At 40.9% G+C, this 27,880-nt stretch overlaps 2 protein-coding genes across 2 annotated transcripts in view; both read left to right on the top strand.

Annotated features, from left to right (window-relative positions):
* Positions 1-27,879, top strand: LOC132657287 (craniofacial development protein 2-like). Its single transcript, XM_060394361.1, has 2 exons — positions 1-25,653; positions 26,348-27,879. The coding sequence occupies exon 1, from the start codon at positions 10,274-10,276 to the stop codon at positions 11,384-11,386; it is 1,113 nt and encodes a 370-aa protein (XP_060250344.1). The 5' UTR covers positions 1-10,273; the 3' UTR covers positions 11,387-25,653; positions 26,348-27,879.
* Positions 1-27,880, top strand: part of KPNA3 (karyopherin subunit alpha 3) — a 95,739-nt gene that overhangs the window by 642 nt on the left and 67,217 nt on the right. The window lies entirely within an intron of this gene.

The raw sequence follows: 27,880 nt of genomic DNA, 5'->3' as shown, positions 1-27,880 counted from the left end.
CTGGGTAACCGACTTGTTTGAGGGTGGCGGATGGGGGAGGGTAGGATGCGCCAGGACCATTTTCTTATAACCCGGTGCGGTTCCCCGGAGCAGTCGTGCTGAGCTTCTCCCAGCTTGTACTCTCGTTAACCGCTGGCATTTGGAGCAAGCCGAAGGTGGACAATAGTTTCCCGTCTATTGTGTGGAGGGCTTTGGAAGAGACGTTGTTCCGACCTCCGCTCCCAGGACCTGTTTTCTTAGCCTTTTCTTGTAGCGGAGGGGGTGTGCATAGAAGGATCATTCCTTTGACACGTTGTACTGAAATAAAGAGGCTTGGAGGGCCTCTTGCTGTAAGCTGGTAGAATGTCCAAGTGGTTGCAAAACTGTAAACATTCATCGCGGTCACTCAGTTCGTTGCTACTCAGCATGTTGCCATTGTCTCATTAAGGTGACATTAGCAGGTACTGTTTGCAAACTCGGCTTCTGCAGGCAGCGCTAGAGGTCTCTCTGCAGCTACTGAACGCCGTGTAGTGTGGTGCAGAAACTTCCCTGGGACTCTGACCTCTGGATTTGCTAGGGGGAAGGTGTTTCAGGTCCACAGCCTCCTTTTCTAATACCAGGTGACATAATTTGCAGTTTTGTTATTCTTGCTCAGAGGCCAGTGTGACTTAAGAAAGTGTGCATTTTGTCCTGTCTTAAAGAGAGAAGGTGGTGGTGGTGGGGATATGCCATTCAACGTTCTGTTTTCTAGAAAAACAGAAAACTCAGGCTATTTTTCGGAGCTGCCAAATTAAATACTAATTAGGAAATACGTGGAATTCCCATTTGACTGAGACAAATTAAGGTCATCTATGTCTGTCGTGGTCATGGTTAAGCTTCTTTTATGAGAAATACTTTTAAGTAAAAGTGAAACTTAGGAATAGCAACAAGAAATTTGCGGACTGCCTCTGATTTTTGGTCCACTTGATGATAGAAGTTAATTTTGAACTTTTCCCATCAGTATTTGTTCTTGAAGCTTACACCAGTTATAAAGCAAAGCTTAATGTAGTTTGAAACATTCTGGTATTGTTTGTATCGAAGTAATTAACAATCTTTCTGCTTCTGGGTGTTGGTACAGGTTTTTGTCTTTTTTTTTTTTTTTTTTTTTTTGCCTCTGTTGTGTTCTGGGAACTCAGTGATAACCTAGAAAGGACTCCTGCACATAATAGGCACACGTAAATGCCTGCTGATGATCAGACGGTAACCAGTAACTTCTAGATGCATGAAAAAGATGACTGGTTGCTAACTAAGCCTTCCAGCCTGAAAGTATTGATCACAGCATTACGATTCCCAGGATACAGGAAGGAATCTAAGGCATGAAGTAGCAGACATTGAAATGGTAGTTCCACATGGCAGGCACTTTACTAAGAGCTTCATTGATAACCGCTTTTAGTTCTTAGGACAACTTTGTGAGCAAGGTGTAGCATTATCCCCACTTTACAGAAGGAAAGTACTTAAGATGAGAAGCTCAGGACTGCTTGTACAGGCTGCACAAGGTCATGGAGTGGGTGTGAGCATTCACTCATTGTCTGTTGGGTATATAAGGTTGCTCAGTCTGTACCTGGAGGAGTTTACTTTTATAGTTCAGTAGGAGTGTAGGAAAGTAAACTGATCACTACAGTGCAGTGACATCAATAAGTGTATGCTGAGAATGCATGAGGAGATCCTGACTTGGAGCTGAGCAGTCAAGGGAGATGTTCTGGTTGATTCCTAGTGGATGAATGGGAATGAGTAGATCCTGAAGGATGCAAGGAAGTTGGGAGAGGGAGAGGGCAAGGAAGGGGCATTTCAGACGTGAGGGAGCAGTAACCAAAGAGTCCTGAGAATGTAGGGCTCTTTAGTTACCACTGTAGCTGGACTGCTAAGAGAGAGGGATGCTAGAAATGTGACTAAAGGGTGAACTGGGGTCAGATCTGCTCAAGTGCCTTTATTGTGGAATTTGGTATAACTGACACTAGACACCTTATCTAGTTTAGTCTTATCCTTTTTAGAAACTATTATACTAGAAACTTAGGTTGCAACTTAGCTCTGTGACTAAATAGTAGTGATTATCAGTCTGTTAAAAAAACAGTGAAATATACTTTGCTGAGCTATCAATCATTCCTGTCTTTTCTCCTACAGAACAGATAAAAAATAAAAACATTACAGATTATATAGCCAGCCAATACACAAGATGCTAGGTGTAAGAATAAAACACATAGTTTCTAAAAAAAAAAAAAAAAAAGTGTGGAGTTATGCCAGGGAATTGTGACTAGGGGAAGAATGCAGTTTCATAGTCATTCAATTGGGAATGGCTTCATAAACGAAAGGTTGGCGAATTTCATAGAACGGATGTACTAAACTTGTACTGGGCACACAGGAAATTCGTGAATAAAGATCTGGGTGAAAAAGAAGAGAAGTTAGATGAAGGAGGGAAGAGATGGGCTTTAAGGTTGCCTGTGGTGGTTTGAGAATATTTTTGTGGCAAAAAGTTGTTGATAAGAAACTTCTTGATAAGGAGATATGAAGAAATTTATTTCAGAGTAGGATTAGGAGGTGTAACATGATAACAGCGATGGAAAAAGGTGACTGGGCAGAGATAACTAGAATAAATTTTGGAGTAAAGGTACTGTTACCCATATGTAAGGAGGAATTTGCCAAAAAATTAAGACCGGGGCTGGTCCTAACGTAGAATGAGGATTTGAACCTCCTCCCCTTCCTTTCTCTTCTTTGTAAAACTCAGTGGAGAGAAAGGAGATAAAAGTTATCCTGAGCTTTATAGATGGAAGTCGGGGAGGGAATAATTATCATGGTCAGCAGTTTAAGGCTTGGGTTGGGGGAATGGATTTGGTATCTAAAACAAGGAAATACATAATGAATTCCAGTTAGTGAATACTTATAAATCACACTTGCAGGTAATTGCCACCTGGGTCAAATGTTCACTTCAAGGATGTGATATTTTAATCTTTGACAGAAACGAATGATTATTTTAAAATTCTTAACGTTTATTGAATGCTTACAGTGTACCTGTTCAGTTCAGTTTAGTTGCTCAGTGGTGTCCCACTCTTTGCGACCCCATGAATCACAGCACGCCAGGCCTGCCTGTCTGACAACAACTCCCGGAGTTCACTCAAACTCACGTCCATCGAGTCGGTGATGCCATCTAGCCATCTCATCCTCTGTCGTCCCCTTCTCCTCCTGCCCCCAATCCCTCCCATCATCAGGTTCTTTTCCAATGAGTCAACTCTTCACATGAGGTGGCCAAAGTACTGGAGTTTCAGCATCATTCCTTCCAGTGAACACCCAGGACTGATCTCCATTAGGATGGACTGGTTGGACCTCCTTGCAGTCCAAGGGACTCTCAGGAGTCTTCTCCAACACCACAGTTCAAAAGCATCAATTCTTTGGCACTCAGCTTTCTTTATTGTCCAACTCTCACATCCATACATGACCACTGGAAAAACCATAGCCTTGGCTAGACGGATCTTTGTTGGCAAAGTAATGTCTCTACTTTTTAATATGCTATCTAGGTTGGTCGTAACTTTCCTTCCAAGGACTACCTGTACCAAGTATCAATTGTTTATATGCATTATTTAGTCTTATGAAGTATGTATGTATTACTATGCAAGGAAACTTGAGGCTTAACAGTTCTTAAGTAGTTAGCCCCAAGGCCTCAGAAGGTTTAAGTGACAGTGTGTGTGCAACTCTTTGTGACCCCGTGGTCTGTAGCCCACCAGGTTACTCTGTCCATGGGATTTTCCAGGCAGGAATCCTGGAGTGGATTGCCATTTTCTTCTCCAGGGGATCTTCCCAATCCAGGGACCGCTGCGCTTTAGGCAGAACCTAAACTCACGATGAAGCTGCGTGACACTAACGCCAAAACGTGCTTACTGTGCTGCGCTGTCTCTTCACTGAGTAGAACCTAAGACCTGACTTACGTGATGCACATCTGAAGGTTAATAAATGGGGGAAATAATTAGGAAATCTTAACTATATCAGAGAAATCCCTATTCTTCCCAACCCAGGGATCAAACCCAGGCCTCCCCCATTGCAGGCGGAGTCTTTACCAGCTCCGGCTTTACCAGAGCCACAAGGGGAGCCCGGGAATATTGGAGTGGGTAGCCTATCCCTTCTCCAGGGGATCTTCCTGACCCAGGAATCAAACCGGGTTCTCCTGCATTGCAGGCAGATTCTTTACCAGCTGAGCTATCAGGGAAGCCCTTTTCATTATTTTAAAACCTTGCTAATAAATTTTTTTGACATTCAATTTATCACTTTGATTTATTTACCTTTTTTTTTTTTTTTTTTAACTCTTGCAAAGTTTGCCTACAGTAAGAAGCCAGTTAGTTGGTTTCACTGAAAAATAGTAACTCATATTCTTGGCCTTACCACTTAAACTTTAGGCTTCTGTTTCTTTTATTTTAAAATTATTTTTTAATTGGAGGATAATCGCTCTAAAATGTTGTATTGGTTTCTACCGTACATCACCATGAGTCAGCCATAGGCATGCATGCGTCCCTTCCCTCTTGAACCTCCCTCTCACCCCATCCCATCCTCTGAGTTGTCACAGAGCAGCGGGTTTGAGCTCCCTGCATCGTACAGCAGATCCCTCCCTGCTATCTGTTTTACGTCTCGTAGTGTATATATCTCAGTGCTGCTGTTTGTTTGTCCCCCCACTCCTTCGCACGCTGGGTCCACGAGTCTGTCTCTGTGTCTGCGGCTCCGTTGCTGCCCTGCAGATCGGTTCATCAGGACCATCTTTCTAGATTCCACATACATGTATACTTGATATTTGTTTTTCTGTTTCTGATTTCACTCTGCAAAATAAGCTGTGGGTTCAGCCACCTCAATAGAATTTACTCAGATGTGTTCCTTTTTGTGGCTGAGTAATAGTCCATTGTATATATGCACCGTAGCTGCTTTGTCTGTTCATTGGTTGATGGACATCTGTCTAGGCTGCTTCCATGTCCTAGCTATTGTAAATAGTACTGCAGTGGACATTGGGGTACATGTGTCTTCTCCAGTTATGGTTTCCTCGGGGAATATGCCAGTAGTGGGATTGTTAGGTCTTATGGTAGTTTCATTCCTAGGAATCCCCATACTGTTCTCTATAGTGGCTGTATCAATTTACATTCCCACCAACAGTTTAAGAGGGTTCCCTTTTCTCCACACCCTCTCCAGCATTTATTGTTTGTAGATTTTTTGATGATGGCCGTTCTGACTGGTGTGAGGTGATACCTCATTATAGTTTTGATTTATATTTCTCTAATAGTGAGTGCTGTCGAGCATCTTTTCATGTGTTTATTAGCCATCTGTATGTCTTCTTTGGAGAAATGTCTGTTTCGGTCTTGTACCCACTTTTTAATTGGGTTGTTTGTTTTTCTGGTATTGAGCTGCATAAGCTGCTTATACCTTTTGGAAATTAATCCTTTGTTAGCTGTTTCATTTGCTGTTATTTTCTCCCATTCTGAGGGTTGTCTGTTCACCTTGTTTAGTTCCCTTGCTGTGCAAAAGCTTTTAAGTTTAATTAGGTCCTATTTGTTTATTTTGGTTTTTATTTCCATTATTCTAGGAGGTGGGTTATACAGAATCTTGTTGTGATTTATATCAAGGAGTGTACTGCATATATTTCCTTTAAGAGTTTGATAGTTTATTTTTTAATTGGAGGATAATTGCTTTACAATGTTATGTTGGTTTCTGGCACACAACAGTGTTAATCAGCTATAAATATACATATATCCTTTCCTTCTTGAACCTCCTTCCTTGGCTTCAGTTTTTAATACTAGGACTAAATAAATATTGTCTTATCCTCAAATTTAACTAGCACTACTAAACTTGTTTCTTTCTTTGAAACCTCTATTGGCAAGAGATATACCTAACTGTTCAAGCTTAAAATCCTTATCCTCGGCTTTGATTCCCATCTTCCTTGCCTTCACTGTCGGTTAGTCGTCTGACGAGCCCTCAGCCCTCACGTTTCTGCCTTTGTTATCAGTCTTAACACTCCACCCTCGAGTTGGCCCCTGTCGCAGTCACCTGCGCAGCTCTGGCGGTGCCCCAGGTTCCCCTGGTCTTTCGTCCCCAGTGTAGCTTTACGGGTTGACCTTTCTGAAGTCTTCCTGTAGCACTTTTCTGGCAGTTCATCCCGTTGCATTCAGGGTAAAATCAAAAATCCTTAGTATGCTGCACTTAATTTTACAAAAATTCTGCCTTTTCTACCTTACCTACCACTTCTGATAATTCCTGTACATTTTGTACACGTGTATACATTCCTGTATACTTGCTTTTGCTGTCTGTTTGGGGGGCTCACTCTGACAGACTCTTTCTCCACTCAGACTCCTCCATGTATCTGTGAGACACCAACATTGCAGTTCCTCCAGATAGCATTATAGTTCAAAAAAAACCCTTCAGCAGTTCTCCACAGGGCCTTTCTTGACCTGTCTACTTTTTTCCTTCCCTCTAATGCTTTTCTCTGAGTTTTCCTTTACCTCTTTGGTAAAGATTGCTGTGACGTACAACAAATTCTCTTGTGTGTATAACAGCCTGTCAAGAAGCCCACTGAGTCTAGGGACCTTGGGTTATGACTGGTCATTTGTTGACTAGCATGGACAATTTATTTAATAAGCACTCTTTAAGAGAGATTAGATGATATAGTTGGGAGTGAAAGGTACAGTCTAAGATATTAATAATTTCTTTTATTATTGACTTTATGGCATTAGTACTGTTGTCTGACCCTCCATTGACAGTCTGTTGTACTGTAATGTATTTCTGTAACGTAAACTAGTTCATATTTGAATGTTAAAGAGGAATGATGTTAGTTCATGCACAATTCATGTAGGCTAATACTTGATTTTTACCAGCACATGAACAGTTTAGCCCTCCCAAATAACAGGAGTTGAACACAAGTAGTTGAAGTACAGAAACAGTTGAACATAGCAAGCCCAGGAGTATGCCTGTTGGCTCCCATGAAATGTGTGTTCTGTCTTAAAGGTGCTTATTGTTCTAACTGTCTTGATGTATTTCCCGCTTTCTTCCTAATTTTGTAGAACATGAAGTTTTTCAGGAATCTATATGTCCTATAGCAGATACACTATAATTCTCTTTTCTTGAATTCACTCTCTGGACATATCATCTCTCCTGGTCCTTCTGCCTCATTGATTATTCTTTTCAGGTCATCTTTGCCAAGTCTTCTTTCTACCCATTGAGTATATGCATGTCGTGAGGTTCTGTCCATAACTTGCTTCTCTATGGACTTTTTCTTGTCCACATCAGAAGTTGCCTTAGTTTTAACCACCATTTCATTGTGGGGAGTTTACATCTGATTTAATCATCCACTGGAAATTAATTATGAGCATCACATCAGCTTCTTAAGCTCAAAGTGTTTAAAGTTTTTTTTTTTTTTCCTGTTTATGGCATCATCACTCTCACCGTAACCTGAACTTGAAATTTGAGAGCTTTCCTGGACTCCTTCCTCATCTTCCACGTTCAGTCAGGTGCCAGTCATGTAGCTTGAATCTCTGCTGTCTCAGGATTTGGGCCCTACCTCTCTATTCCCCTGCCTCCAGCCTACTTTCAGCCTTGTTACTTAGCATCTAGCAGTTTAAAAGTTGCCTGCAGAGTGGGGTTCTTGCTTCAGTTCACGAGGCCTTTCAGTGAGCCTGACACCTGATTATTTCTCCAGGTCCTGTCAGTTCCTCACCCCGCCCAGCCCCATGCCTTTAAGCTCTGGCAGCACTGAGCTGCTTATGCACTTATGCATAATCTGGACTCCTGCCCTCCCCTGCTTGCCATGCTATTTCTATTCTAAGGGCTATCCTGCTGACTGGAGTATCTTTCGCTGCCTCCTGTTGACTGGCTAATTCCCACCCCTCCTAAATACTCATCTCTTCTGAGAGATCTTTCTGAATCTCCCTTCATCCTCCCGGGTTGTTAGCAACCTTTCTTCCCTCACTGTGCTTGGAAATTTTTTTTTGTTTGTTTTTACTTTTTTAATGTTTTTATTATGTTTTATTTGTTTCACCTCTGTGTACCTCCATTGCAGTGGTTGGAACAAAATAAACATTAAAATGTTTCCTGAATGAGGACATTCATTGTAATTTTCCTAAAGTATGTTTTCTTTTTTTCAACTGAAGTGTTCAATCTTTTAGGGCGTTTTCAAAAATTGCTTCCCCACAAAAGCCCAAACTTATAATTTGATAGGTTAATACTGTGGCCACCTGATGTGAAGAATCGACTCACTGGAAAAGACCCTGATGCTGGGAAAGATTGAAGGAGGGAGGAGAAGGGGACGACAGAGGTTGAGATGGTTGGATGGCATTACTGACGCGATGGACATGAGTTTGAGTAGGCTTCAGGAGTTGGTGATGGACAGGGAGGCCTGGTGTGTTGCAGTCCCTGGCGTCGCAAAGAGTCAGACATGACTGAGTGACTGATCTGATGTGAAATCATAATTTATAATTTATTCCCAAAGACTTTGGCTACTTCTCTAAAAGATAATGCATTCTTAAATAAATACCACATCACCCTGACACAGTTAATCATTTCCTGATAACGGCTAATGTAATCCGCAGTTAAATTTCCCCAGTTGTCTAATTTTTTTAAAAAAACATTTGGTTGTTAGAACCATGATTACACAAGATCTGATCACATTTGGTTATGTCTCTGAAGTCTCCTTTAATCTAGAACAGGCACCTCCCACTGTGCTTTTCATACATAATACAAAATTTACCATTAATATATATACACATAAATATAACATTTATTGTTTATATATACATAATATAAAACTAACCAATTTAGTGTACTTTCTGTGGCATTAGGTGCATGTACATTGTTGTATAATCTTTCCCACTGTCCATCTCCAGGACTTTTCATCTTCCCCAACTGGAACTCTGTCTCCATTAAACAGTAACTAAAATTTCCCCTCTCTCCAGTCCCTGGCAACATCTCTTCTTTCTGTCTTTATGAATTTGACTGTTTTAGGAACCTCATATAAGTAGAATCATATAACGTTTCTCCTTTTGTGACTAGTTTATTTCACTTAGCGTAATGTCTTCAGCTTCATTCATATTGTAGCATGTGTAAAAAAACCTTCCTTTTCATGACTGATTAGTATTCCATTATATGGACATACTACATTTTGCAACATTTATCCACTGATGGATTCTTGGATTGCTTTTATCTTTGTGCTATTTTCCCCCACCATTAAAAAAAAATGGTGTTAATTTGGTGAAGGAAGAAAATCAGATCCGTTTTCTTATATTTAGTCAAACCACGTGAAATTGCCATTTTTACAGTTTTAAGCTGCCAAGTATGATCAAATTTCTATGGTTCAGCTTATTAGGCTATTATAATTGCTGGCCACAGTGGGCCCTTCCCACAAGCTACATCTGTCCAGGAGCAACCTTAGTGAGGGCATTCAGCCAACCTTCAGTGGAGTGGTGGTCGTCAAGCAGTGAGTAAGGCACATATATTTAGGCTTAGAGAAGCTGTGAGACTAAATCAAGTTCACACAGTTAGTGGAGAAACTGGAACATGAGCACAGAGTGTTTGGTTCCATTATATCTGAACCATGGTATACATGTGTCTCTAGCTAGTCACATGTATCTAGCTGTGAAGATATCTCACGTCCAAGGTAAGAGAAACCCAAGTAAGACGGTAGGTGTTGCGAGAGGGTATCAGAGGGCAGACACACTGAAACCATAATCACAGAAAACTAGTCAATCTGATCACATGGACCACAGCCTTGTCTAATTCAGTGAAACTAAGCCATGCCATGTGGGGCCACCCAAGACGGGAGGGTCATGGTGGAGAGGTCTGACAGAATGTGGTCCACTGGAGAAGGGAATGGCAAACCACTTCAGTATTCTTGCCTTGAGAACTCCATGAACAGCATGAAAAGGCAAAATGATAGGATACTGAAAGAGGAACTCCCCAGGTCAGTAGGTGCCCAATATGCTGCTGGAGATAAGTGGAGACATAACTCCAGAAATAATGAAGGGATGGAGCCAAAGCAAAAACAATACCCAGCTATGGATGTGACCGGTGACAATGTGACAAGGTCCAGTGCTGTAAAGAGCAATATTGCATAGGAACCTGGAATGTCAGGTCCATGAATCAAGGCAAATCGGAAGTGGTCAAATAGGAGATGGCAAGAGTGAACGTCGACATTCTAGGAATCAGCGAACTAAAATGGAGTGGAACGGGTGAATTTAACTCAGATGACCATTATATCTACTAATGTGGGCAGGAATCCCTTAGAAGAAATGGAGTAGCCATCATGGTCAACAAAAGAGTCCAAAATGCAGTACTTGGATGCAATCTCAAAAACGACAAAGTGATCTCTGTTTTTTTCCAAGGCAAACCATTCAATATCACGGTAATCCAAGTCTATGCCCCAACCAGTAACGCTGAAGAAGCTGAAGTTGAACGGTTCTATGAAGACCTACAAGACATTTTAGAACTAACACCCAAAAAAGATGTCCTTTTCATTATAGGGGACTGGAATGCAAAAGTAGAAAGTCAAGAAACACCTGAGGTAACAGGCGAATTTGGCTTTGGAATACGGAATGAAGCGGGGCAAAGGCTAATAGAGTTATGCCAAGAAAATGCACTGGTCATAGCAAACACCCTCTTCCAACAACACAAGAGAAGACCCTACACATGGACATCACCAGATGGTCAACACCAAAATCAGATTGATTATATTCTTTGCAGCCAAAGATGGAGAAGTTCTATACAGTTAGCAAAAACAAGACTGGGAGCTGACTGTGACTCAGATCATGAACTCCTTATTGCCAAATTCAGACTTAAATTGAAGAAAGTAGGGAAAACCACTAGCCCATTCAGGTATGACCTAAATCAAATCGATTATGATTATACAGCGGAAGTGAGAAATAGATTTAAGGGACTAGATCTGATAGATAGAGTGCCTGATGAACTATGGACTGAGGTTCATGACACTGTACAGGAGACAGGGATCAAGAACATCCCCATGGAAAAGAAATGGAAGAAAGCAAAATGGCTGTCTGGGGAGGCCTTACAAATAGCTGTGAAAAGAAGAGAAGTGGAAAGCAAAGGAGAAAAGGAAAGATACAAGCATCTGAATGCAGAGTTCCACAAAATAGCAAGGGGAAATAAGAAAGCCTTCCTCAGCGATCAGTGCAAAGAAATAGAGGAAAACAACAGAATGGGAAAGACTAGAGATCTCGTCGAGAAAATTAGAGATACCAAGGGAACATTTCATGCAAAGATGGGCTCAATAAAGGACAGAAATAGTCTGGACCTAACAGAAGCAGAAGATATCAAGAAGAGGTGGCAAGAATACACAGAAAAACTGTACAAAAAAGATCTTCAAGACCAAGATAATCACGATGGTGTGATCATCACATAGAGCCAGACATCCTGGAATGTGAAGACAAGTGGGCCTTAGGAAGCATCACTATGAACAAAGCTAGTGGAGGTGATGGAATTCCAGTTGAGCTATTTCAAATCCTGGAAGATGATGCTGTGACAGTGCTGCACTCAATATGCCAGCAAATTTGGAAAACTCAGCAGTGGCCACAGGACTGGAAAAGGTCAGTTTTCATTCCAATCCCAAAGAAAGGCAAGCCAAAGAATGCTCAAACTACTGCACAGTTGCACTCATCTCACATGCTAGTAAAGTAATGCTCAAAATTCTCCAAGCCAGGCTTCAGCAATACGTGAACTGTGAACTCCCTGATGTTCAAGGTGGTTTTAGAAAAGGCAGAGGAACCAGAGGTCAAATTGCCAACATCCACTGGATCATGGAAAAAGCAAGAGAGTTCAGAGAAACATCTATTTCTGCTTTATTGACTATGCCAAAGCCTTTGACTGTGTGGATCACAATGAACTGTGGAAAATTCTGAAAGAGATGGGAATACCAGACCACCTAACCTGCCTCTTGAGAAATCTGTATGCAGGTCAGGAAGCAATACTTAGAACTGGACATGGAACAACAGACTTGTTCCAAATAGGAAAAGGAGTACGACAAGGCTGTATATTGTCACTCTGCTTATTTAACTCCTATGCAGAGTACATCATGAGAAACACTGGGCTGGATGAAGCACAAGCTGGAATCAAGATTGCCGGGAGAAATATCAATCACCTCAGATATGCAGATGACACCACCCTTATGGCAGAAAGTGAAGAGGAACTAAAAAGCCTCTTGATGAAAGTGAAAGAGGAGAGTGAAAAAGTTGGCTTAAAGCTCACCATTCAGAAAACGAAGCTCATGGCATCTGGTCCCATCACTTCATGGGAAATAGATGGGGAAACAGTGGAAACAGTGTCAGACTTTATTTTGGGGGGCTTCAAAATCACTACAGATGGTAATTGGAGCCATGAAATTAAAAGACGCTTACTCCTTGGAAGGAAAGTTATGACCAACCTAGATAATATATTCAAAAGCAGAGATGTTACTTTGCCAACCAAGGTCCGTCTAGTCAAGGCTATGGTTTTTCCTTGGTCATGTATGGATGTGAGAGTTGGACTGCGAAGAAAGCTGAGTTCCAAAGAATTGATGCTTTTGAACTGTGGTGTTGGAGAAGACTCTTGACAATCCCTTGGACTGCAAGGAGATCCAACCAGTCCATTCTAAAGGAGATCAGTCCTGGGTGTTCTTTGGAAGGAATGATGCTAAAGCTGAAACTCCAGTACTTTGGCCACCTCAAGGGAAGAGTTGACTCATTGGAAAAGACTCCGATGCTGGGAGGGACTGGGGGCAGGAGGAGAAGGGGATGACAGAGGATGAGATGGCTGGATGGCATCACGGACTCGATGGATGTGAGTCTGAGTGAACTCCGGGAGTTGGTGATGGACAGGGAGGCCTGGCGTGCTACGATTCATGGGGTCGCAAAGAGTCAGACACGACTGAGCAACTGAACTGAACTACTGAATATGTCTTTCTTTGTGGTGTTGATTAACTTGTTTTTCCTATTTCTTACTACCCTCTGAGTTTTCTGGAAACTAGAGGTTAGTTTTAAAGGCTTAAATATCTTTAAGCATTCTTGATTTTAAAAACCTTGTCCGTTGGTGTGCTGTGTAATCTGTCCCAATCGTGATGTTAGACTGATCAGGTGGTTCGGATGATAACGAGTAGTTTCATGTTTTTATGTCAGAGTTACCATATTTGGCGAGAGGAATTTTAGTTTTTGGGTGAAATATGATACAGACTTGATTGTCATTTGAAATGAAAACGTCTCCTGACTTTTTGGGTAGTAAAGGAGTTAGAAAATGTATCTAGAAAATCTCACTTCAAGGTCGGTAATATTCTTTTTCCATGACTGACAGCACTCCTACATTCCCTTTTTTTTTCTTCTTAATATAAGGTTTGGCTGTATTCTCATTTCCAAGTTTCTGTTCCTTTGCTTTGAAAGTAAAACAGTATTAAATAGTTAAGGACGATGTAGCTATCTTTTGCAGTAGTTTTGCCATTAAGAAAAAAATTGTCACAGCTTAGGATACCAACATAAACAATTAAAACATGGTAGAATTAGGACTTTCCTGGCGGTAAGATTCAAGAGTTTCCAATGAAGGGGGCATGGGTTCAATTCCTGGTCGGGAAACAAATATCCCTGTGCCACTCAGTACAGCCAAAAAAAAACTTTTTTAAGGAAAAAAAAAGAAAAAAATCTCATAACCCCCAAAACTCAACAGTTCAGAATGACTAATTCCAAGTAAATATAGTCATGATTCTGCTGCTGCTGGTAAGTTGCTTCAGTCGTGTCCGACTCTGTGCCACCCCATAGATGGCAGCCCACCAGGCTCCGCTGTCCCTGGGATTCTCCAAGCAAGAACACTGGAGTGGGTTGCCATTTCCTTCTCCAGTGCATGAAAGTGAAGAGTGAAAGTGGAGTCGCTCAGTTGTAAATCATGACTATTTATTTGGAAATAGTCATTCCGAACTGTTGAGTTTTGGGAGTTATGGCTTTTTTTTTTTTTTTTCCTTAAAAAAGTCTTTTTTTGGCTGTACTGAGTGGCACAGGGACGTTTCCCGACCAGGAATTGAACCTGTGCCCCCTTCATTGGAAACTCTTGAGTCTTACCTCCAGGGAAGTCCCAATTCTGTTTCTTTTCCTGCCAGATTTTTTTTTTTTTTAAATACTGGTGTTTCTAAAAATCTTCTATGCATGAACTTCTAGGGTAGTTCAGTTTGGTAGGAGAGACTGACATCTAAGTATATACTTAGTGTGCAGTATAAGTTCTGTGATATACGTACAAAATTTGCAAAGTACTGTGAGAGCATGGAGAAAGGGAATGACTCTATCTGGGGAAACTGAGTAAGGTTACACAGAAGATCACTCTTGAGCTAGGTCTTGGAGGCAGAATTTGCCAAGACACAAAGAAAAATAACATGCATAACAGTGATTACACCATAAAGTGTTAAAAGCATGGTGCGCTCAAGCACTAGTTAGTTTGGTGATCTTACATCTGTTCCCCCTTCTGGAAACAGCATTCTGATTTCACCTTTGAAGCTACTCTTGTTTCATTGGATACCTCTTGGTGGAAGTTTTAATTGAAAGCTCCTGCTTCCTTTGGTTAATTAAAGTGTTTCACTCTTTTTGGATAACATATGATTAGCCAATCACATGCTATCCCCTGGCCTGTAAATCTGGTACTGGAACCTGAGTGATTCATCCTAGCAAAAGTATTGTGTAGAAATCTTCCATTAATTCCTGCCACCTAGATCTTTGGAGTTGCTTTAATCCTGATTTGTTCATAGATCTCATTCTTTAGCTTTTCCTTTGGTTCTTTGAATTTTTCTATATTTTTCCAGTAACTTCTCTTCTGTCTTCTTGCTTCCCTTTTATATCTTAAATTAACTGAAGTGTTGTGTTTTTTTATTTTTCTATTGTTTGCAACATATCTGTAATTGAAGGTGATGATTGTCCTGGTTTGGTTAGTTCTGAGGAAGTTCCCAGGATACAGGACTTTCAGCATTGAGACCAGGAAAGTTCTGGGCAAACCTTAACAGATTGGGTACTCTAACCAAAACAGTTTAGGAGTAAGGATAATGAGTTTGGAAAATCAAACATTGTCCAGATGGAAATACTCAGTATGTAGCTGAAAATCACCTGTACAGAACTAGCTTGCTTCACTTATTTCAGTCAGCAGTTAATCTGAATTCTGAACTAAGTGTGGGGGATAAAACAATGAAAATATTGATAATGAATTATTGTTGAGCATTTACTGTGTACAGGGGACTCTGCTTATAAGAATAATCGTAAATAACCCTCATAAAATTGCCATTATACAGATGAAGAAAATGAGTTAAGTCATTCATTTAAGAAGATACAACTAGGATGAGGCAGAGCTTGCATTCAGTTTTAGATTTCCTAATTGAAAATCCTGTGCCCCTTAATGACCATTCTCCTACTTTGCCTCAGGGTCCCTGCTCTAGGAAGACTAGTACGGAAACACTGTAAAAGCAAACAAAGGAAATCACATGGAGAATACACTGGGCACAGGGGACGAGTGTAGGTGAGTCAGGAGAGGCTTCATGCAGATGGCTGCTTAAACTGAAGCTAGAAAAGTGTATAGTTATTTGGTGGTAAATCTTGGGTGGTCCTGAAAGTAATAGACAGCAGCATATGCTCTGGGGAGCTAAACTCGTTTAGTATTTCTTACAGGTGGAGTGATTAGAAAGCTGAAAAAGATAGGCTGGGGCCAGATTGTGAAAAAGGCTTCCCTGGTGACTCAGTGGTACAATCCACCTGCCAGTGCCGAAGACCCAGGTTTATCCCTGGGTTGGGAAGATCCCCTGGAGAAGCAACCCACTCCAGGATTCTTGCCTGGGAAATTCCAGGGACAGAGGAGCTTGGTGGGCTACAGTCCACGGGCTCACAAGAGTTGGTTGTGACTTAGGGACTAACAACAGCAAGATTGTGAAAAGGCTTTATGGTGGGGAAAATTTTACATGGGAAGCAAGTTTTGTGCATTGAGAAGGATTGCTTTGTTTGTACCATAGGAGATGGATTGGTGAGAATGGGAAGAGAGCTTAGAAGGAATAGGTAGAAAACTCTCAGGGGTCTCAGAGACGGATTGTCTGACTGATAGCACTGGCATGGGTGGCAAAGGCAGGAAGTTGTCAGGACGGTTTTCCTTCTAGAAGAGAGGTTAGTAAACTTTTTCTGTGAAGGGCCATAATAGTTTTAAAAGCCTAAATACTTTGGGCTTTGAGTGCCATAATGTTGATGTCACAAGTGTTCAACTCTGCCCTGAGCGTGAAAGCAGCCACAGATGATAGGGAAACAAAGCTTATTTACAAAACCGAGCGGAGGGCTGATTTGGCTCATAGGCCCTAGATTCTAGGACGATGTGGCAAAAATTTGGAAAATAATTCACACGGTGTTTAAGGTAATGTATTAATAGATATGGGCTCATAGGGATAAGAAGAAAAGAGGACTGGAAGCAAAGAACCCCAGGAACCACATCATTTTAGAGTACTAGTGAAATTGCCACTGAAGAATGAGTCTGCAGGAGACTTCCGGCAGAGTGTGGCATCAGAACTTTAGGGGACAAGAGTCTCCTGAAGGAAGGATGTCAGTTGCAGTTTTAAATGCTGCAGAGGACAGGTATGATGAGGACCTGAAGTAAGTGGTTCATTGTCATTGGAGCCTAGTTATTAAGTGGAAAACTCCAAGAGTGGTGGAGGCTGGGAACTAGATTACAGTAGGGTGAGAAGTGAGTTGGAGATGTAGTAGATAGAATCAGCCAGTAGAAACTCAGTTTAAGAAACTTGGTGCTCATGGGAAGGAGGGACCACCGGCCATCCTGAGGAGGCAGTGTGGGTAAAAGAATTATTTTCGTTGTTTCTCAGCTGTTGAGAAGTGTGGGATTGGCTCCTGTTTGTAGGCTACATGGAAGAAGCCAGAGCAAAAGAGATTTAAGGACCTAACTAGCTAGAAAAGGAATAAATGATTGAGTCTGGCATACTGGGGAGCCATTAGGTGCAGTAATAGACACATATTGTGCTTAGGTTTGGAAGGGCTCTCAGTTGGAAAGGACTTGGAGAACTAGAGCTCGGAGTGAGGATGGGCTGCAGTAGGGTGGAGCAGATTATGGCTGATGGCCTATGTTTTCTTTGACAAAGTTACCTCCAGAGAATAGAGTCTAAGAGAGGTAATACTTGAGGTTAAAGATTTTGGGGGAGTGCAGACTACCTGGCAATGAAGGCCCAGCTGAGATAAGCACAGTCTTCCCTTGGTATTGCAGGGAATTGGTTCTAGGAGCTCCCTGAGATACCCGAATCCATGAATACTCAAGTCCCTTTGTAAAACGGCAAATGTAGTGAATGAGTACGTTTGGCCCTTAGAATCCAGGCAGACTGATGGTACTATAGTGTATTTTGGTAACAGTTGTGAACAGTTTTCAGTTGATTGTGTCAGATTTAGCTACGAAAGCATCCTGAGTTATAGTTAGAATTGTTAGTTAAGCCAAATATAAAGTGTAGAAATCATACTCACTTGAATCATTAAAAAACTGAACTAACAAGATGCAGAAATTGAGTCTGAACCATTTCTCCCACAGATATGGAATCTGGGGGTGTAGAGAAATAAGGAATGTTGTTCACTCACCTAGCTGATAACCAGGTTTTCTGATTCCAGTACTTGGGTAACACAACATGCTTAAAAACAAAATCTGTATTTTAGAAAACTTTAGAACATATAATAGTAGAGAAAATAGTTTATGGAACTCCTGTTATACCAGTGTAAAACAGTTAATAATTTTGGTCAGTCTTATTTCATTTATATTCTTACCCATTTTACCCTTCCCTGGAATATTTTGAAGCAAATCCCAGATATTCTGTTTTGTTTATCAGTATTTAACATGATCATGAACTCCTTATTGCAAAATTCAGGCTTAAATTGAAGAAAGTAGGGAAAATCACTAGGCCATTCAGCTTTGACCTAAATCAAATCCCTTATGATTATACAGTAGAGGTGATGAATAGATTCAAGGGATTAGATCTGTTAGAGTGCTTGAAGAACTATGGAAGTTGCTAACATTGTACAGGAGGCAGTGACCAGAACCATCCCAAAGAAAAAGAAAGGTAAGAAGCAATGTGGTTGTCTGAGGAGGCCTTACAGTTAGCTGAGAAAAGAAGAGAAGCTAAAGGCTAAGGAGAAAGGGATAGACCCATCTGAATGCAGAGTTCCCAGAGAATAGCAAGGTGAGATAAGAAAGCCTTCTTAAGTGAACAATGCAAAGAAATAGAGGAAAACAGTAGAATGGGAAAGACTAGAGATCTCTTCAAGAAAATTGGAGCTACTAAAGGAACATTTCATGCAGAGATGGGCTCAATAAAGGCCGGAAATGACACGAACCTAACAGAAGCAGAAGAGATTAAGAAGAGGTGGCAAGAATACACAGAAGAACTGTACAAAAAGATCTTTATGACCCAGATAACCGCGATGGTGTGCTCAGTCACCTAGAGCCAGACATCCTGGAATGTGAAGTCAAGTGGGCCTTAGGAAGCGTCACTACAAACAGAGCTAGTGGAGGTGATGACATTCCCATTGAGCTTTTTCAAATCCTAAAAGATGATGCTGTGAAAGTGCTGCACTCAATATGCCAGCAAATTTGGGAAACTCAGCAGTGGCCACAGGACTGGAAAAGGTCAGTTTTCATTCCAATCCCAAAGAAAGGAAATGCCAAAGAATGCTCAAACTACCACACAATTGCACCCATCTCACAGGCTAGCAAAGTAATGCTCAAAATTCTCCGAGCCAGGCTTCAACAGTACATGAACCGTGAACTTCCAGATGTTCAAGCTGGGTTTAAAAAAGGCAGAGGAACCAGAGATCAATTCTCCCCTACCAGCTGGGTGTCCTAGAGTTCAACTAATTTCTAATGCCACCTACCTGGAGATAGCCTCAGATTCCATGGGCTTCCCTGGTGGCTCAGAGGGTAAAGAAACTGCCTGCAATGCAGGAGACCTGGGTTTGACCCCTGGGTTGGGAAGATCCTCTGGAGAATGGCTACCCACTCCAGTATGCTTATCTGAAGAATTCTGTGGACAGGGGAGCCTGGTGGGCTACAGTCCATGAAGTTGCAAAGAGTCTGGCACAACTGAGTAACTAACACTTCCACTTCACTTTCACTTCCAGTTTCCACAGGTCATTGATTTAGTACAAGACTGCTCCCCACCCTCATCCCTGCCTGTTTTCTAACCACCTGGCCACAAAACTTGTGTTGGAATACTTTGTCATACAGAACCCAGAAAACATTTTAGTTACTAGATTATTGGTTTCGTATGAAAAGATGTAACTCAGCAACAGCCAAAGGTAAGAGATGCATTGGAAAGGTCTGGGGGAAAGGAGCAGACCTTCCATGGTCTCTCAGAGCACACGGGGCTCCAGCTCCCCATGTGTTCACCAGCCTGGAAGCTCTCCAGGCTTTTTATGAGAACATGATTAAATCATGGACCATTGATGATGGTTCTGGATCTCCAGCCCCTCCACCCTCCCTGGAGTTTGGGGGGTGGGGCTAAAAGTTCCAGCCCTCCAATCATTGGTCTGGCATCCAGCCGTCAACCTTAGGTTACCTGCACCTCATTGATATAACTACAGACACCTTTACTGCTCTCTTCAGGCTTCAGCTGTGTCCAGCTCTTTGCGACACTATGGACTGTAGCTCTCCAGGCTCCTCTGTCCATGGGATTCTCCAGACAAGAACACTAGAGTGGGTTGCGGTGCCCTCCTCCAGGGAATCTTCTGACCCAGGGATCGAACCCCATCTCTTTTGTCTCCTGCACTGGCAAGCAGGTTCTTTACCAGTAGCGCCACCTGGGAAGCCCACTTCATGCTCTCTTTACTTAGTAAATTCCAAGAGTTTTAGGAACGCTGTATACCAGGAACAGTAGGTAAAGACCAACTATATATTTCATATTATAAATCACCATATCATAGTCAGATATATTATTATACTTAAAGAGCCCAGAATAATTATACTCAGTTAAAAATACACTTTTGATATGAAATTTCAAAGTAAAAATACTCAATGTTATACCACAGATTTATAGACCGAAAGGAACCTTCTTGGTCAGTTGTTTGGGGTTGGGATGTGACATAGGAAATTAATAATATTTTTAATAATTTTTTTTCCTTTTTTCAACTAAAAAGAAAAGTAGAGGAATAATCCTCTCTGTTTCAAAATAGGTTGATAATAGCAGGTATTAAGTTTTAACTTCCAAAGATGGTATATAGATTATTATGGAATGAGGAAACTTTATGGAAAGAGGCTTTTTCATATTTTCAGTATTTTAATAGTGAATTTTTTTAAATGAAAATGACTCCAATGCATCTATACATTATAAGAAAGATGTTGAAACACTTTGTGTCTCTGAAATAGCCTTTGATACATTCTGATTTATTATTCCTTGACTGCAAACACACACATACACACACACACGTTTTCTTATTAGATATAGAAGCATTAAATCACAGAGAGTCAAGTGGGACAGCAGTGAACTTGGGTTGTGGCCCTTTTCTTTGTCAGAATAGTGTATGCTTGCTCTTTGCATTCCCTACCTCAGAATCGCAGAGGTAAAGATTCAGTATTCCAAATGTCTTTGCAGTGTTTCCAGAGGATATTCGGGTTGACACTGTTGTCATTTTTCTTTAGTCAGGATAGCAGTAGAGAGACCGAGAGAGAAAGCTGAACAGAGTGTGGAGGAAGGTGGCTGGACAGGCATTGAAATAATTAGGTTGCATAGTACATCTGTGAGTTCCTCTCAAAAATTCAGATGTGCAGGAAGAAAGTAGGTAGCCTGAAAAGGATGGTCATGTTGGCTAAGTGCTGGTCTGTACATGGACAGTACAGATGCATACGTAGATGATAAACAGCCTAGATGCTGGATGGTGCATGACGTGTGGAGCAGAGAGCATGGACTGTGCTATGCTGTACACAGACTGCAGTATCTTCTTGTAAATTTGTTAGCTTGAATCTGGTTCTGTGAGTGTCATGTATATGTATATCTTAGTTTTGGAATAATGTATAATTAGGAATATTTATTGAGACCTTTTTTCTTTTTAAACTTTGCAAAAATAAATTTTTAATAATTAGAAACTGGTGTTTTAAACAAAAACATAAGAAGTAGAATATTTTGGGAATGGTGCTGTGTGACATTAATTTGTGTACTAATTTGTAATAGTGGTTAATTATTCACTTGTTAGTAAGTATATTCTGCTACTGCTAAGTCGCTTCAGTCGTGTCCGACTCTGTGCAACCCCATAGACGGCAGCCCACGAGGCTCTCCTGTCCCTGGGATTCTCCAGGCAAGAGCACTGGAGTGGGTTGCCATTTCCTTCTCCAATGCATGAAAGTGAAAAGTGAAAGTGAAGTCGCTCAGTCATGCCCAACTCTTAGCGACCCCATGGACTGCAGCCTAGCAGGCTCCTCCGTCCATGGGATTTTCCAGGCAAGAGTGCTGGAGTTGGGTGCCATTGCCTTCTCCAAAGTATATTTTACTTACTATTAAAAATTAAATACATTTTAAAGGAGAAGATGAAACATAAACCATGATTCTAAATATTAAGGCTCTCATACTATTTAATAATAAAATGCAAATTCATTCTTGTATGAGAATAAATTCTCATTGCCCAAAATCCTTTGCTATGAGTGACAATTTAAAATGCTTCCACATCTCCACGTACAATTTAAAGTTACTGTTATGGTCTGTGGCTGGTAGCAGCAGTATTTTCAGTATTGTGCTGAATTCTGGAAACATTGTTTTTGATTGGAATAAAAAAGTTGATACTTGGATGTTAAGAGTTCTATAGTAAATGGGCATTTTCTTTTGTTTTCTAAGTTTTATGAATGTAGGGCTCATGCAAAGTAACATTTTTGTGTATCCTTTGAAACTTTGGGAAAGTGGGATAATTGAGTGTTGAGCTAAATTAATCAAATTTTGGAATACAGAGGGAGAAAGTACCTGGACCATAACACTGATTGTGATGAAGTGCAAACAGCATTGTCAGTGAATATGACTCAACAAAAGTTCAAAGTTAATGTTAGTTATTCAGAGTGAAATGAAGTGAAAGTCACTCAGTCCTTGGAATTCTCCAGGCCAGAATACTGGAGTGGGTAGCCTTTCCCTTCTCCAGGGGATAGTTATTCAAACTACCTTTTAAAAGAAGTTCTAAAAAAGATTGATTTATTTATGGTTGTACTCAGGCTTTCTCTAGTTTTGGCAAGCAGGGCCTACTCTGCAGCTGCTGCTAGGGCTTCTGGTTGAGAGCCTCGGCTTTAGGGCACCGGCTCAGTCGTTAGGATGTACAGGCTTGGTTGCTTCTAGGCGTGTGGGATCTTCCTGGACCAGGGATCTAACCCGTGTCTCCTGCATTGGCAGGTGGATTCTTAACCACTGGACCACCATGCAAGCCATACTTTTTTTTTTTTTTTTGGTATTATGGAGTAGAGGGAAGTAAAACTGAATGAAACAAGTTCTCGGCCTTCAAGGGCAATTTAATATAAGAAATAAATACAGCTGTTGGTAACTATAAGGTTGTGATTGTTTAATAAAAGTAAGGGTGGTTTGGGTACACAGGAGGGACAGGCGAACGCTGGCCTTAAAAGACTTGACAGAACTTCACAGTGGAGAGGACATGAATGTTTCCTGCTTTGCACAAGATGTGTAGGTTAGGTATATGTTTAGCAGAAAGAGTTTCGTTTAATTAAGCTGATTTCTTGATGACGGTGTACGTGTGACCCTCCCTCTAGTTTGTTTCAGTGGCCCCGAGTGTCAGCATGGAGGTCTGTTCTATCAGTGTTTCTCGTCTGCTCTGTTGTCCTAGGGGTGCCAGCTAGGGATCTGGGTGGTGGAGCCCTTGTGGGCTTGTCCCTTAATCTCAGTGCTTTGCAAATATGTTTCGTGTGCGCGCGTGCGCGGGGCTGTGTGTGCCATAATGTGAAGGAGGCTGGGAAGCACTGTTTTAGATTACTTACTGTTCCTCTTCTGGTAAAAAGTTCTTTGGTGTATAGTTTTGTTTTTGTAAAAACAGCTAGAATAGTCACAATAAGAACACATTCTGGATAAATGGTATTAGGTACCAGTGCAGACAGAATCTTCTAGTAAACCAGATATTAGTTCCATGCAGTGATTAGGGCGCCTTACCAGGTTTTTAATTCTCAGCTTTGTATTTATGAACATGATGGCATTAAGTAAAGATTTGATGTTTGTGGTCACGGCCACACTTTAAATAAATGTGACCAAAACACAGTATCCCTCCATATGCTTTTCTTCTGGTAAACATAGTAGGTATTGGACCTATTGCAGAGAAAACTATACTCCTTTCAGCAGGACAGGTACTTCGGAGGAAGGGAAGTTGGGCAGATTTGCTTAGGGTAGGGACAGCCTTGAGAGGAAGTCCTGAGCCCCCTTCCAGTAAGAGGCAGAAAAGGGAGAAGAAAGCAGAAAGGAAAATTCTGAATTTACAACCTGGAAGAAAGCAGGCATCTGGAGACCCAGTCCTAGATGTTACGCCCTAGTTGTGACTGCCTGGAGCTGTTGAATTCTAGGTAGAACTGTTCTGATTTTGGGGGCTAGTGTGACTTGAAATACACACCCCCCATATTAAAGAAGAGAAATCGGGGTCCCAACTTTCTTATCAGTGAAAGGGACTAAGATATGGTAGCAAAGGGATAGTTTTGGTGCTGCAGACCAGAGTACAGTTACTTGTTGCTTGTTTGTTTTGTGTTAGTGAAGTAGAAGATACCTGGTGTCTGGAGGGTAGTTTAGGGATCTTGAGAAAGATTCGCCCCCTTCCCACTCTTATTCAGTTCCTCTGCCTGGTAAACTTCAATAATGTGTCTTTGGCTATATAACAGTATTGGCTAGCTATTTAAAGAATAAGAAAAGATTAAAGAACAGACCATACCAGCACTCTTTTAAGCTGGAGTATTGTCTTTCGGTGGGATAAAATATGTATCAGAATTTACGGTTTCTCTGCAGCTAGGGAGCCAGCCTACATTCAGCCGGGAAGTTGTTCTTTTCCAGCATACATGTAAGGAGCTGTTAATGGCCTTTCACCATGAAGATAATCTTATGTGCTGGTATTTAAATTCTAAGTAGTTTGTTTTTAATTACTACTATAGAAAGATGAAATAGTTCCAATTTTGAGCACTCCCTCTAGACAGGAAAGAAACAGGGAAGCCCTTTTATTCCAAAATTGAAATGAGGAAATAAATCTATTACTGGCAATGTTCAGATACCAAAAATAATCTTAAATCTCCTAAGAAATTCAGTAATAGAGGTATTAGAGAAAGACTGTAAAATAAATATTTTTAAATGAATGAATCATATAAGGAAGAATCAGAAGCATTAGGGAAAAAACCCAAGATACTACCAGAGTAGATCAGGCATACTTGAAAAGGACTTAATGTAGCTAGAAATGAAAGAGGAAAAAAAAAGTCAGTGACATTAGGTACTCAGTGGACAGAAGTGACAGGATTTAAAATTGGAAATGCTTATTACAACCTATAGAAAATGGAAGGAGGACATAGGTGACTGCTTACTTAGTGATGCAGACTGTGCCAGGTTCTTCTGTTAATGTTTATCTCTAATTCTCAGAACCACTTTTTCAAGTAGTTTTAATATTCCACTTTTAAAAGAATACTGTCGTTTACAGATAAGGTAAAAACAGTAAATGAAGCAAGATCAGTGAGGAAGATGATGAACTCTGTTCTGAATATGCTAAGGAATTTGTGGGGTGTTTGCTGAAGTGATCCAGAAGACGCTCAGCTCAGGAGATCTGGAATTAAAGTTTTAAGCTGCTTCATTTCCCAGGGTTGTTGGACTTGCAGAATATACCAAAATCTGTTTATTTCTTAACATAGTTGTTTATTTAAAGGATGCTGGCTAAAGGGAACTATAGTTGAAGGGATGACTCAAGTCTGACATCGAAATTTACTGTGTTGGCCACCTTTCCTTCTCTGAAAAAAAGCCTTTCAGATATTGCTTCCCTTGCCCCATCACACATTTTATTCATTTCTCATGGGTAGCAGCTTAAACAAATTTTAGTTGTGCATATAAACTGTCAGCTGATGAGAATAGTTTTTAATGTTATTTTAAACTAATCTGAAGTTTTCTTGGGGGATTATGCTTGAAATGAGGTCTTCACATATGATTAGTAGTACTGTTTTAACAGTTGATCAATCAGAGTACTAGTTCATTAATTAAGACTGTGTGGTACTGGTATAAGGAAAAACATACAGGTCAATGGAATGTAATTTAGAATCCAGCAGTAAACTTACATTTACAGTAGATTGGTTTTCAACAAGGGTGCGAGTGCCGTTCAACAGGGGGAAAATGGTCTTTTCAATAAAAAATATTGGGACAGCTGAGCTAGATATCCTCAAATCAAGGAATGAAGTTAGGCCTCTGCCTCACACTCTTAACTTAGGTGGATCAAAAACCTTTATGTAAGAACTGCTGCTGCTAAGTCTCTTCAGTCATGTCTGACTCTGTGTGACCCCATAGATGGCAGCCCACCAGGCTCCGCTGTCCCTGGGATTCTCCAGTCAAGAACACTGGAGTGGGTTGCCATTTCCTTCTCCAGTGCACGAAAGTGAAAAGTGAAAGTGAAGTCGCTCAGTCGTGTCCAACTCTTAGCGACCCCATGGACTGCAGCCTACCAGGTTCCTCTGTCTATGGAATTTTCCAGGCAAGAATACTGGAGTGGGTTGCCATTGCCTTCTCCTATGTAAAAACTAACATATTAAAAAAACTTCAGGAGAAAAAGGTAGGTGTAAATCTTTATGACCTTAGATTGGGCATTAGTTTCTTGATGACAACATCGAAAGAACAAGCAACCACATAAAAAATAAATAAACTGAACTTCATTAAAATTAAATATTTATGCTTCAAGGGAGATCATCAAGAATGAAAAGAAGCCCACAGAAGGATAGAAAGTATTTGCAAATCCTCTCTGAGGATCTTCTTTGAGGATTTATAAGGGACTTATATCGAGAATATCTAAAGCACTCTTAAAACTCAGTAATAAAAGACCAGCCCAATTCAAAAGTAGACAATAGACTTGAATGGAGATATCTTTAAAGGAAGTGTGGCCGGTAAGCAAAAAGATGCTAAACATCATTGGTCACAGTGAGATGCCACTTCATGAAACCCACTAGGATGGCTGAAATAATAAAAGCAGATTATAACAAATGTAGTTGAGAATGGTGAAATGGAAACCCTCATCACTGTTGGGATTGCAAATTGGGCTTGCCTGGTGGCTCAGATGGTAAAGAATCTGCCTGTAATGCAGGAGATGAGGGTTCCAACCTTGTTTAAGGAAGATCCTTTGGTGAAGGGAATGGCTACATACTCCAGTATTCTTGCTTGGAAAAGTCCGTGGACAGAGGAGCCTGGCAGGCTTTTACAGTTCATGCGGTCACAAAGAGTTGGACACGACTGAGTGACTAACACTGTCTCTTATACCTGCTGTAGAAAACAGTTTGGCAGCCTCTAAAGGGTGAACATTGAGTTACAGTATGATCCGGCCATTCCGTTCCTAGTTTTATATTTCAAAGAAATAAAAACATGTTTCTCCACAAAACTTACTTGTAATAGTAAAAAAGTAGTGAAAGTCGCTCAGTTGTGTCCAACTCGTTGCAATGCCATGGACTGTATAGTCCTGAATAGTCCTGAATTCTCCAGGCCAGACTACTGGAGGGGGTAGAAATAATCCAAGTGTCTTACCAGCTGATGAGTGGATAAATAAAATGTGGAATACATCCTTACAGTGGAATGTTATTCAGCAACAAAAGGAAAGAAGTACTGATAAAAGGAAACAACATAAATAAACCTTGAAAACATGCTAACTAGAGAAACCACCCACCAAAAAAAAGGCATATACTGTATAATTCCATTTATATGACCATTTATATTCCAGAAGAGACAAATCTTTAGAGGCAAGAATAGGTTAATGTTGAAAAGGACTGAGGTGAGAGTTAGGTAGAATCAGGAGGTGACTGCTAAAGGAAATAAGGTTTCCTTTTATAGTGAGGAAAATACTCTAGGGACTTCCCTGGTGGCCCATTAGTTAAAACTCTGTGCTTCCACTACAGAGGGCATGGGTTCGATCCCTGATCAGGTAACTAAGGTCCTGCAGGCCACACGGTGTGGCCAAAATTTTTTTTTTTAAGAAAATGCTCTGCATTTGATTTTGGTGATGGTTGCACAACTCTGATTGTACTAAAAACTGTTGAATTTGTACACTTTAAATGGCTCAGTTATGGGCGTGTGAATGATATCTCAATGTTGTTGTAACAACCACCACCAGAGGAACAATGGTTCCACTCTGGAACCTAGACTGTATGCAGGCAGGCAGAACAATATACTGTACTGTTTTAACCACCGGACAAAAACGTTTTCCTATAAAGATTAACCGGATGTTTCCTAATACAAATGTTTATAACCTTGCTGAAAAGTTACACACCATACGTGTTTTAGAATTCATCAATAAGCAAACCCAGATGATTCAGAGTTAATAATATAAAGTCGGTAATTGAAGCCATGGAAATATAGTATTCTAGAAGGGGTTTGTGGAGGAAGTAGATGAGTGGCCTGCAAGGTTGTAGACAGAGCCTACAGGGAGAGCACCATAGTGGGACGGGGAAGGAGGCCACGGAGGAGGACGGCATGGGGGTCAAGGGAGTGAGAGTGCACGGGTGACAGTGTGTCCCTGCAGAGGCGCCACAGACGGATGTGTCATGAATAGAAGATTGCTGATGATGTTTGCAAAAGCTGTGTTAGTGAAGTTTTTTGAAAGCTGGCTAAGTGAATGGAGTGAAGAAGTGGAAAATGCTGTAGACTGTTCCGTCAAGAATTTTGGCTAAAGGAAGACAGTTGTCAAAAGAAAAT

Source organism: Ovis aries, chromosome 10 (genome assembly GCF_016772045.2).
Source record: "Ovis aries strain OAR_USU_Benz2616 breed Rambouillet chromosome 10, ARS-UI_Ramb_v3.0, whole genome shotgun sequence".
Taxonomy (NCBI): domain Eukaryota; kingdom Metazoa; phylum Chordata; class Mammalia; order Artiodactyla; family Bovidae; genus Ovis; species Ovis aries.
The sequence above is the reverse complement of the archived record's forward strand: the minus strand, read 5'-3'. Positions and strand labels throughout refer to the sequence as shown.

Excerpts from the sequence above, each read along its gene's own strand:
- LOC132657287 (XM_060394361.1), top strand. The coding sequence starts at position 10,274 with ATGGTCAACAAAAGAGTCCAAAATGCAGTACTTGGATGCAATCTCAAA.